General features: G+C 37.5%; 2 protein-coding genes across 2 annotated transcripts; one reads left to right on the forward strand and one right to left on the reverse strand.

The window, feature by feature from the left end:
- Positions 1 to 890: 890 nt before the first annotated feature.
- LOC117635021 lies at positions 891 to 6463 on the forward strand. The gene is made up of 10 exons (XM_034369346.1): positions 891 to 996; positions 1203 to 1482; positions 2239 to 2340; positions 2533 to 2702; positions 3236 to 3369; positions 3477 to 3654; positions 3956 to 4514; positions 5102 to 5214; positions 5298 to 5541; positions 5933 to 6463. The coding sequence occupies exons 1-10, from the start codon at positions 935 to 937 to the stop codon at positions 6149 to 6151; spliced, it is 2061 nt and encodes a 686-aa protein (XP_034225237.1). The 5' UTR covers positions 891 to 934; the 3' UTR covers positions 6152 to 6463.
- Positions 6464 to 6788: 325 nt separating this feature from the next.
- Positions 6789 to 11624, reverse strand: LOC117635988 (co-chaperone protein p23-2). The gene is made up of 5 exons (XM_034370398.1): positions 11400 to 11624; positions 10954 to 11297; positions 8000 to 8031; positions 7876 to 7921; positions 6789 to 7091 (listed from the first exon to the last, which is right to left on the reverse strand). Exons 1-5 carry the CDS (start codon positions 11402 to 11404, stop codon positions 7060 to 7062), a joined length of 459 nt encoding a protein of 152 aa, XP_034226289.1. The 5' UTR covers positions 11405 to 11624; the 3' UTR covers positions 6789 to 7059.
- Positions 11625 to 11886: the final 262 nt, after the last annotated feature.

Raw genomic sequence — 11886 nt, forward strand, 5'->3', positions numbered from 1 at the left:
TAGGGATATACATATAGGTCCATTAATGTATTTATTTAGAAGGAAAAAAAAAGGGAAGTATGGCATTACGGATATACATATAGGTCAGGCCAAAAAACAAAAAGTGTTAGTGATAGGTCTGTATGTTAAATATATTATTTTAATTTTGTTTTAAGAAAAACTAAAAATTGATTTGGATGCTGATCAAACGCACGTTCCTCTTAAAAGGGATGCTTTAAAATCAAAACGAGGCGTTCAACTTAGTTTTGGACTATGTAACGACGCAGTTCCATTGGGAAAAAAAAACTAAAAAAGATACGTGCAGTTGTCTTCTTCCTCGCGCAGATGAGCTTCGCCGACCCACAAAGCGGCGCTTCACAACGCCTCCCTACGCCTTGCCGTCGACGCGCACTCTAAGCGTGCAGACGACTAAACAAGCAGACACCTAAGGCGCTTTGCTACCGCCGCGCTCCGACGCGCCTACGCATGCCTTTGAAAACATTGGTTCAAAATAAGATTATAAGGTGAATTGTCTGCTGAGCATCCGATTTTAAAGAGGAAGAGCAAGGAGAGGGGTGGCACACGTTGGGGTTATGGGTGTTTGGGTTGGGGACGAAGGGTTGTTGGAAAATTCTCTCTTTTTTTATTTTTTATTTTTCTAATTTTATTTTTTTTATTTTAAAAAATAAAGTTTAAGTAAGTCCAACTGTAATACGCTGACGTGTACACGTACTATTCTGTAATTTCTCCTAGAGCTGGAGCGAGGATTGATTTGCTGAGAGAAATATGGGACGTGCAACAAGTGTACATGCAATGCTGCATGGCCATCCAAACGTGGCAGCTCCATCAAGAAACACATCTCACCGCTTCTTTCTTCACCCTATTAAGCCAAAGGTTTTCTCTGCAAATCACACTACTTCTGCAGCCTCATCTGAACGTTGCAACCAACGCAACAATGGCAAACAGATTGAAACATCTTTCCTCCATTGCCAACGACGTCGTACAAAGCTGTGCTTTGTAAGTGATCGCTCTCTCTCTCTCTCTCTCTCTCTCTCTCTTTTAGAAAACTACATGGAAGGCAGATGAAACGGCTAAATAAAAGTGTGCATATGTTTGTTAAATCCTCCTATAGATGTTGTTCTCCAAATTGTTGGATATATAAAAATATAAAACTGGTTGTGTGTGTATGTATATATTTGTTAAATGATTATGTTATGTGGCAGAAAATTGAAAACTCCTGTGCAGAAACTGGTGGAGGAATTTGAGACAACATGGAAGGCAGATGAAACGGCGCCGGTTGGTCATAATATTACGGCTACTAATAACAACAACAATAGTTACGGGAGGAAATTTGTAGAATTCTGCAGTGCCAAGGTTCTGCAGACTAGCGACATTTGCAAAACCATCGAGGAAAAGATTGCGGATGGGTCTTTTAGCCGCTTCACTTTCGACATGATGCTCGCTTGGGAGATGCCCGCGTCAGCGGACGAAGAATCTTTCACGGTGATTGATTGATTAACTTTTTCCATTTTTATTGAACAGAAAAAATAGTGATCAACTTTGCATATGATTGTGAATAGTAGTAATTCTAACTTTGGTTTGGATGCCTCTATGAGTTTTATAGAGTAATGTTTGTACATATATGTGATATGTTACATTGCAAAGTCTAGTAGATCAAAATGATCAAAGACCGAATAAGTTCATAATGCGATTTCGACAAATTCGATCTGTTTTACTAAGAATAAAATCATATGAGATCTTAGGTGTAAGTCCTAAATCCAAGAAGCTGTTCTTAGGAGGGTAGATATATTTTACTTTTGTTTTTTGCATCATTTACAGGGTCCATTTGGGAGGAGTAGTGATTTCATATATTATTATATAGTGAAACTTCTTGATTGAACTATTATAATACATTGACACATTCATATTTTTATGGGAAGAAAACAGAAGATATGCATTTCTAATATTTAATTGCATATTAGTTATTTCAAATATTCCTATAATTACCTCCACCTCTGCTAGTTTCTTCTACCTATTCCCCTAGCCTTACCCTAAATCCTCTAACCTTAGCCCTACCCTAAATGATGATTATGTCACTGTTTCTAATTGCTGTACCTATTCAGCTTTGTAACACATGGTATTAATTTTTATTTTTTTTCCTACCAGACTTCTTATTATTGGGATTTAATTTATTTTTTAGTTTCGTCTCTAGTATTTCTATTGTTGTTGCAACACATGTCATATCTTTGGGGTTTTCAGGAGTGTGTGGCAAAGGAGAAAGAAGAGAAAAAAGTACCTGCAAAATTTTCTACAGAACAAGATGAGATCTCTCTGTTCTATTCCGACCTCATGCCACTTCTTGTAAGCTATATCAGTTCTTAAAATTTAATTTGCAAGCATTGATTTTTCGAGAACAAAGCATACATGGAATTATGGATTGAACCAAGTTTTGGTATGAAGTAATGGCAGTTGCTTGAACAATAGTCTTCTCTTCCTCCTTGTAGTTGTAAGTATGTTTGTATTTTCTTATTCATGCTTTATGTACTGTGGCAGGTTGATAATGAGCAAGATGTTGGAGAAGATGCATTTGTGTGGTTGGGATCGCTGGTTCCACTAGTTGCAGATGTTGTTAATGGGAGATTTACCTTTGAAACTTTAACAGCACCTACAGGAAACCGGCTCCATTTTCCTGCCTATGACAAATTTTTAAAGGAAATTGACAGGTGATGCATCTAACCCTATATTGCAATTTTATGATGTATTGATGCATACTAAATAAGCATCTACAAAAATAATATTGCTGGAGACACTCTTTAATACACTCTATGGCAAACATGCATTGTAAAAGACTAGCAGCTGCGCATTTTAGACTAAAGAAGACAATAACACTCATTTCACATGTCCAAACTTAATCTAAATGTAGTCTTTGACCAATACTTGAATTTGAACCTTATCATATGCAAGATTGATGACTGGAACTATCACATCAGTCGGATCTGCATTAGTTTTTAACCGTAGTTTTCCAGTCATACCCATTTATGGAGATCCTCGAGGTTAGGAAGCCAAACATTGTGTAGTCTGATTAAGAATACATCAACCTGCTTGCAGACTAATTAGTTATCCGCTGAGCCAAATACATTTAAAGGGGGTAACAGATGACAAATGGTAGTGTAACTCATAAAAGTATGCTTACATTTAAAGTTTTGAAAAGATTGTTTAAACTTTTTCCTTTTGTGTACTGTTTTGATTTTTGTAGATGTATAAAACATTTGCAAAAACATGCAAAGCCCAAGGGTGCGGAGCTTGCAGATGACGAATTCATTTTACACGTGGAGGGAACTGCTAGCACACAGAGAGTAGTGCGCCACATTGGAGGAACAAGTTGGCCCGGTTTGTTTAAAAGGACAACTTTGATCATCACAAACTTATAATTTTTTTCCCCAGAATTAAATAATTGCTTCGATCTGGCCAACCATGAATTGGTGTTTTTATTTCAGGTAGGCTTACACTAACAAATTACGCACTCTACTTTGAGGCTTCTGGAGTTATAACATATGAAGATGCCCTTAAAATAGACCTTTCAAAGGATATGGAGCAAAGTGTGAAACCAGCTGCAACAGGGCCATGGGGTGCCCCACTTTTTGACAAGGCTATAGTTTATGAGACTCCTGATTTGTAAGGACATATTACTCTGCATCGAATTTTTAGATACTAGTATTTGACACTGAAAAACTAAAACCTTCGCTAGAGTGCCATGTGGCATTGTAGAGCAAATAACTTGATTGAAAAATGGATTGCTGCAAACTTCATAGTGCATGTTTTGACTCAACTTGTTTCGCTAAATGCTGAAGGGTTTCTAGCCCTCCTTGTGGCAATTGTATGGATGTGACATCTACCTAACAGAAAGACAACAATGCAAAGTTTGTTAAAATCTTGATATTGTTGTTTTGAATTACTTGTCTCACCAATTTTCTAGATCAGAGGGGATAGTTCTGGAGTTTCCTGAGGTAACAAGCTCTACAAGACGTGACCACTGGCTTGCACTCACAAAGGAGATTATGTTGATGCACCGTTTCCTTGCAAAGTATGAAATAAAATGTCCAATACAAGCATGGGAGATGCATGCAAGGACAATACTATCAATAACAAGGCTTCATGCAGCAAGAGAAATGCTAAGAATATCACCCCCTACACCGACAAGATTCTTAATTTTTTCCTTGTTCGATGAGTTACCAAAGGGAGACTATGTTCTGGAAGAGCTTGCTGAGAGTCTAAAGAAGGTCAATAGCGGGCACCCATGCAGTGCTAGTTCCATTCTAAGGACTATGAACATGTCAGAGTCAATCATCTCACGTTTAGACGTAACAGAAGCTGGCAAGGAAAGTATAAGTCCAACTCTTCAAGATGAAGACAGTTTCCAACTAGAAACTGCAATTAATCAATCAAGAGAGGAAGAAAAGGAAATTGCTATTGCCAAAGCTACCACAAAGGAACTGAAAGAGGAGGGAATCAGTGAAAGCACTACTATCTTTTTGGTAAGCATCTTACCCCCATTGATGTCACTTTAGGGGAACTTCCATTTAATCACTCAGCTCAACTAGGTTTTAATCCCACCATGTGGAATCCGGTACTTGAATCCTCTTCTTCTATTGCCATTATGCGGTGAGGCTCTGCACTATTTTTAACCATGTTCTTCCATTTGTTCATGGCTGTCCTTTTTTCCTGTTTCTTTTCTTCATACAATGACTAATCTATGTTGTGGAGCTACTTTCTCCAGGAATAATTACTTTGAAATCCTTACTCCTTGGTATATCTTTGAAGTAATTATGAAATTATTCTATTTGACTAATATTATATACGCTTACAAATGTCATTAAGTGCGCATTCCTCTTCCTAAAGCACAGATTTGTATAAATGATATACAGTAGCAAATTATAAAAAGGCCTCTCTTCCCTCTTCCCTTCCCCCAAACTTTACCCATATGGATCTTTTTATGTCCTTCATTATCTTACCCTATATGACCATTGTGGTGCACTAGTATGGATGTGGTTTTTTAAGATTGTCTCCTCACTAGGTGCACATTCGCATGCATCCCTCATTACTGTGCTGTTTTTTCATGTAGGAGTTACTAAGGCCCCTTAGAAATTCTGTGCCTTGGTTTGAAGAAGTCCTCACATGGGAAAGACCGTCAACCACCCTTGTTGTGATTGCTGCTGCTTTAATAGTGACTTACCAGTAAGTGTTTTCTCTAACTGAAGTGCTACTTATGCTAAGTTGTGATGAGATTTATTTAACAATAACTTATTACTAATATTTAGGGAATGGGTTGGCAAAGCAATAGCAGCTTTCTTGCTGTGGCTGGTTGCAAAGATGTTTAGAGCTAGACTACAAAGGCTTGATACAAAATGCAATGAGATTGTAGTGTGCACTGCATCAGACCAGAGTACAATGGAAAGCATAGTTTCTGCTCAACATGGAATGCAAACTGTGCACGAAATGGTGCAAACAGCAAATGTTTCATTAATGAAGTTGTGGTCCATATTTATTTCGAAGGCTCGCAAGGTATTTACAGTGCCAAGCTATACATTTACTTCTACAACTCACTGTGATTTCCCGTTCTAACTATAGGGATATCAGAAAAGGAAAAGGAAATTAAGAAATGTGAGCAAACGAGAAATTCTCTTAAAAGTATTAGAAATGCGAGCATAACATTGGCACCGAGACGAGTGGACAGCATGCCGCAGTAGTTTAAATATGAATTTGATGGGTACTTGGCAATTCAATTAATGGTTCAAATGTCAATGCTCATGTTATTGTCACTTTTTTCATGCTTATTTGAAGTTCTTGTCAGCGCATCATATCTGCCAGTTCTGCCAGTAATTTACTGTTGAAAAATTGTTGATTACTTATTTCAGTTTCATTCAACTGAAGTAATTATTGATTGTTATTGCAGCATGCAGATATGGCGATGACGGCGATGAGTGCAGTAGCAATATTTTTAGCAGTGGTTCCAATGAAGTTAGTTATAATGGCAGGAATATTGTGTTGCTTCACTATGACATTGGCATCGAGGTTAGGGATGAGCAAGGGGGAGAACCAAAGCAGCAGACGACTAAAAGAATGGTGGGATTCAATTCCAGTTATCCCTGTTCGTGTTGTCGATACTAAATAGACTTCGTCGTGCATCGGGTTTGGCACGGTGTCTCCCTGGAAAATGCATAGAGAAGGGTAGGTTGCATGTGTCCATTTGTAAATCCTTATCAAGACCTTACTCCTTGGCAGAACACCAAAAACAAGCTACATGTTGGTTTTGTCACACTCTATTTGGCATGATAATAATGGAGTTATTGTATGAGCAGCTTCTCTTCCGTCATTCATTCAGTTACTGATTCAATGCATTCATTCAGTTACTACATACATCAAATATGATGCAACTGCAACTGCCACCACCACACCACCACTAATCTATAGATTGATAAAGCGATCAATTTTGTGTTTAAATCCTACTACACTCTTACGTTAGCCAAACAAGAAACTTCACAAATTCCGTCATTGACGTGGTAAGATTACTACATGTGATGGAGAACATAAGGGCATTTTAAACAAAATTACCACTACATGTGATGGAGAACATAAGGGCATTTTTAACAAAATTAAACTTAAAACCACACGACTGGCTTTTGACATGTAGGATAAACAAGTAGCAGTAGCACCATTTGTGATTTTAAACAGCCTATTTATTAACAAACAACGAGTTGTACCCCTGTTCATACAACATGAGGTGTCAGCTTAAAGATGATCTGTATGTATTACAACAGCAACTGGTGTAAATGGGGATTTTTTTTTTTTTTGCTGTTATAATTTTAAGATTCACAATGGACAGACTATCCCTGTAATTTAGTTCCGCCTCTTGAAAACTGTGAGTTAGAATCAAAGATGAGACCAAGTTTAGCGCATGAGGATAACCAAATAGTTACAAGGATCTGTCATGTCCAAAGTTCTGCTTTCCATGAAGTGAACTTTCCCTATTCTAATTTCTATCGAGCTCATAAGAGTTCCATGCTGTCCATCCCAAATTGCTTACTTTCTTGCCTTTTCCAGGTCCGGAAGATCTGTTAAACAATCCAAAACCAGGTGTTAAAGAACATTGAGAGAGAGACAGAGAGAGATGGAGATGCGGAAAAGGCATGTAGCATGCGTAACGAAAGCAGCACTTTTAACACCCAGCACAGTTCATATGATTTTCTCTAATTTTTTCAAGAACAGACCGAAATTGCAATGTCCTAAAATGCAGCGCATGCATTTCTTCTATTAAAAGAGAAATGGACCGACTGAAAGTTGAAAATAATGGAGACAAAAGTGATTGTAGGCTTTAGAGAGTGAGAGAGAGAGAGAGTGTGTGTGTGTGTGTGTGTGGGTGTGTGTGTGCTATGCATAGAAAAGCAGCAATGTTAATAGCCCACACAGCCTACATAATTCACTATGGTTATTTAAAAACACACTCAATTAGAAATGTCTAAAAATGCAAATGCACATTTCATCTTTAGAAGGACGACAAACAAAATTTGAACTCAACAATAAGAAGAGATGCCAAATGTACTAAAAGTCCACAAATTTTGGTTTGAAATATATCAACGTGACAGTTTATGTGGCATGCAATGCATATCGCACTACTCAAACCACTAGTAAACTTGGCAAACACAGGATGCTGCCACTGGCTGGCTGTCTATGCTGCCACATTATCTAGTGGAAGAAGTTTTGCAAATTCTTCAAAAGGCTAACCAGCACATATGACCGGAATAATTTTAAAATTCAGGAAAACGCAACCAATGCACATCTTTCTATAAAGAAACTATGATTAACATCTCCATGGGTCAAATGGAAATATAGACTTACAGAGCATTCCATCATCATCACTGCTTCCACCATCTTGACCGACATACTGCAAAAGTAAAAAATCCATTTTACCTGATTAGATGAACTTAATTCAATACTCTATGATATAGGGTGTCAAATTTACCGCAGCATTGTCATCATCAGAGGCCAAATCAGCTGCAAAAGACCACACAAAAGTTCAGTCAGATCCAGAAAAGTCTCTCTCAAGAACCAAAGTAAATTCCTGGCACATGATTCTAAAGATTATCAATTTAAAGGCAACAATAATACAGCCCAAATGGCATCCCAAGGCCAACCATGAGATTTCAAGTGAACAATAACAGCATCTTATAGATAGTCATACCCACTGGTATCTATGGCATGACAAGACCAGTGCTGTCATATCATCCTTACTAATGGTGGCCTGCTGCTACAGTTCCAGCATGGATGTCCCATAGTGAAACCAAAACTAATTCCAAATTTCTCAGATGATATAAATTCTTTTCTGTGAATAAATGCTGAAGCTCTAAAATAATTGCATCTCCAGAGAGATTGCCTCAAAACTACCTGAGGTAGTTAGAAGCTAGGCATGGATATAAGAGTGATGGACACTTTTGCTACCACACGTGACAGAAGATGGGTGCCAGTTTTTTATTAAGCATGTCAAAGTTTTTCGGATGAGATACTACATGCCGGTTCAAAATGTGGTTTCTGAACTCATATCAACCTTATAGTAAACAACAAATACACGTAAAGAAAATCAGTCTTATTTATCTAATTAATGTTAAGTAGCTAAAAATAAAACAATCTAGATGGCATTTAAGTTTTCTATTTGAAAACTAAGATGGGCTAGAGCTGTTAACCAGTAAACAAGTTATTCGGTTCCTCTCTCTCTCTCTCTCTCTCTCACACACACACACACACACACACATATTATAAGATGCACCTTAAAAATAACATCATAAGTAACATTCATGACAATTCTGCACAACCTCAAACAATCTGATAATAATATGTTCCCCTGAATCATCTTAAAGGACTTCATCACGCCTAAAATGAATCCATCCAATCCTTAAGCACCAGATCCCCAATTTGGATAGCATATCATCCCCAAATGTTCGGGCACCATAACTTAGATGCTAATTTGGAACAGAGGGCAAAAAGTAGAAGTTAGATGCAAGGTTTTTGGATGAGGATCAAATTTGGGGCTTCTTAGCTGGATACAGTCTGAAAATAGGAGGTACAAGGTTGCTGTTTTGTGCTATGCATACATGCAGAAATATTAATAGCCGACACAATTTATATAATTTATTGTGGTATGTTTAAGAACACATTCAATTACAAATGTCTTTAAAAAGCATATAAACATTTCTATCTTTTAGAAGGAAAACAAAACAAACTCAAACTCAAACGTAAGAAGCAATGCAAAATGTACTAAAAGTTTATAAATCCCTTGTGAACTTCACATTCTGATGGTAACCTAAGGATGTTGTTTCTAATTCTTACATCATTTTTGGTATATATTTTTTCACTTTGATTCTTTGAGTGTTGGTGGGGTTTGTGGACTATGATATTTAGATTCATTAAAACAACACAAACTGCCTAAAGTTTCCTAATTACTTTTACAAAGCCTTACTTATACAGATCTTAATCCTAATATAATAAATTTGGAAAAAGGATTTCCGCAGAACTTTAGGAACCCAAATTAAACAAAAAAAAAAAAAAAAAAACAAACCTTTAACTAAACTAATCCTCAAACTAAAATTAGAAATCTAAATATTACCTAATTTTCCCTGTCACATCTTTAAAAGACATAAATACCCCTGAGTGAAAATACTAATATAACCCCTATCTATAGAAAATCTTAATAAGGACCCCTCCCACGATATCCCATTACAATGTGTAATCTACCAAAAAACCCATTAGCTAACTTTGCGTTAGTTTTGGAAGTCTTATGTCAACACCCAGATAACAGACATTAGCCCACCTAGGCATGTATCTAGCCATTCACATCGGGGTGGGCAGAGCCATTTAGGTGGGGAAGTTTGGTGATGGGTGTGGGTTGGAGCTATGCTATTATTTAGGAATTTTTTTCTGATTTCGGGTGGGCTGGAGCGGTTAAAGCAGTGACCGGCATGATAATGCAGGGGAAACTGCAACTTGTGGACTTGGGATTTATTGAAGACAAGATACAGCTGGCAGCAAATAAACTGACTTTTACAAGGAGTACGATTTTGACCCAAATGAGAGAAAAACAAAAGGAACGATGTGTAAACATAGCTGAAAGAAAATCAAAATCTATTGAATAGAACCAGCTATGGAGTTACTCTCCAAAAAGTAAAAATGAGGGTTGATCTCATAAATGGTTTAGCATTTCATCTCTTTTAACCCCAAAAGATGCATTTCCCAACCAGATTGTATTCAAGGAACCTAGAATTGTTTAACAAAATTGCTGAACTGCCACCTAAATTGACTCTCTTCCCAGCATCTCCCTCTCCTCTCTAGGAAATATAAACGAACACAAGGTCACTGATCACACCTCTACATCCTTACATGCTTCTATTGAAATATAAACGAACACAAGGTCACTGATCACACCTCTACATCCTTACAGCACAAAGTATGGTGAGAAGTTGTAGATACTCGATTGACTCTACAAATATGAAAAAGACACGTAGCTTGTGAATCTTTGCTTTCTCTTTTTCCAACTACTTGGAACTTTGGTTGTTCTCTGCTATTTTTTAATCTTCGAATAAAGATAATTATGAGTGAATCCCTATGGCCTATTTGCTAAAAATAGAAGCCTATGAAAGTAAAGGTGAACAAGAACTATATTAAAGTTCATTTCTGTTTCACTCTTCACCTTGTAAGTCACAAACTGGTTGCTAAAATTCATAACTACACAACCCAACAAATAAACATACCCAATTACAGAGGATATCAGAAATTTGCTCGCAACAAAAAAGACAGTGATAACTAAAAATAAAACCAAGGTAACAAATAAATAAAAAGCAGCTAAAATGAAATATACAAATACATTAGTTCCAAATGCAACAGCAAAAATAACCCACTTCATGAAATGTTAAAAAAAGAACTCACAAGTAGTGTCTTCCTCATCCTCATCACACCATTTGTTCCAATCAACCTTAATGTAAGGTGCAGGCTTCTCTTCAGTCTTGAGCAGCCGTTTCCACCAACCATTCTGATCTTTCTGGATTGAGCAGAGGATGTTCCTCAACCCAGCTTTAGTTTTGCAACCATCAGGCGTTATTGGTCCGTAAAGGTCCAAAGTGAAGTGAAAGGGCTCGCCTTGGACTCCAATGGCGGAGAAGCTGAAGGAGCCCTGAGGCTCACACTTGATGTTGATGTCTTTGGCGTCAGGTAACGCCACCGTTAGGTACACCTTATCGGAGCGCTGGGCCCACAGAACCTCCGGGTGCCGACTGTTCACACCACAAAACACAACAAAAAAACAAAATCAAATAAATCTGTCTATAGTTAGAGAGAGAGAGAGAGAGAGAGAGAGAGAGAAAGCGAACAGGAACCTCATTTTGGAGCGTGGCTAAGGAAAGGCAGAAATCGAGTGTACTCCGTACTGTAAAACCCAGTATAAGGCAATAAGGAATTTTCCAAATGGAAACTTTGAAACAACCCTCAACCCTAAAAGAATGTTCAAACTCGAATCAAGTACGGCCAACGGGTCAAATTTGGTCAGAGTCTCATTTATGGAACAAAACTTGACCACGGATTGTGGGGTCGAGCTTGTAACTTGCAATACTGTATACGATCCGTGAATATAACACGAATTTACACGAAAATTTTAGTATTCGGGTCTGAATTATCAGGTTGTACGGGTAGTGTCGGGTCAATTTGCAAATACCCGTTAACTCATTAAGAGCGGGTTAACAGTGGGAGTATTTTTGTAAATTTATATCTTTTTTTTTTTTTTTTTTTCTCTCCTTCTATTTCTTCTCTTTCGTCTCTTCCTTCCCATTCCCAGACTCTCTCTCTTTCTCTCTCTGCCACCCTCTC

This window comes from Prunus dulcis, chromosome 7, assembly GCF_902201215.1.
Source record: "Prunus dulcis chromosome 7, ALMONDv2, whole genome shotgun sequence".
In the NCBI taxonomy this organism is placed as follows: Eukaryota; Viridiplantae; Streptophyta; class Magnoliopsida; order Rosales; family Rosaceae; genus Prunus; species Prunus dulcis.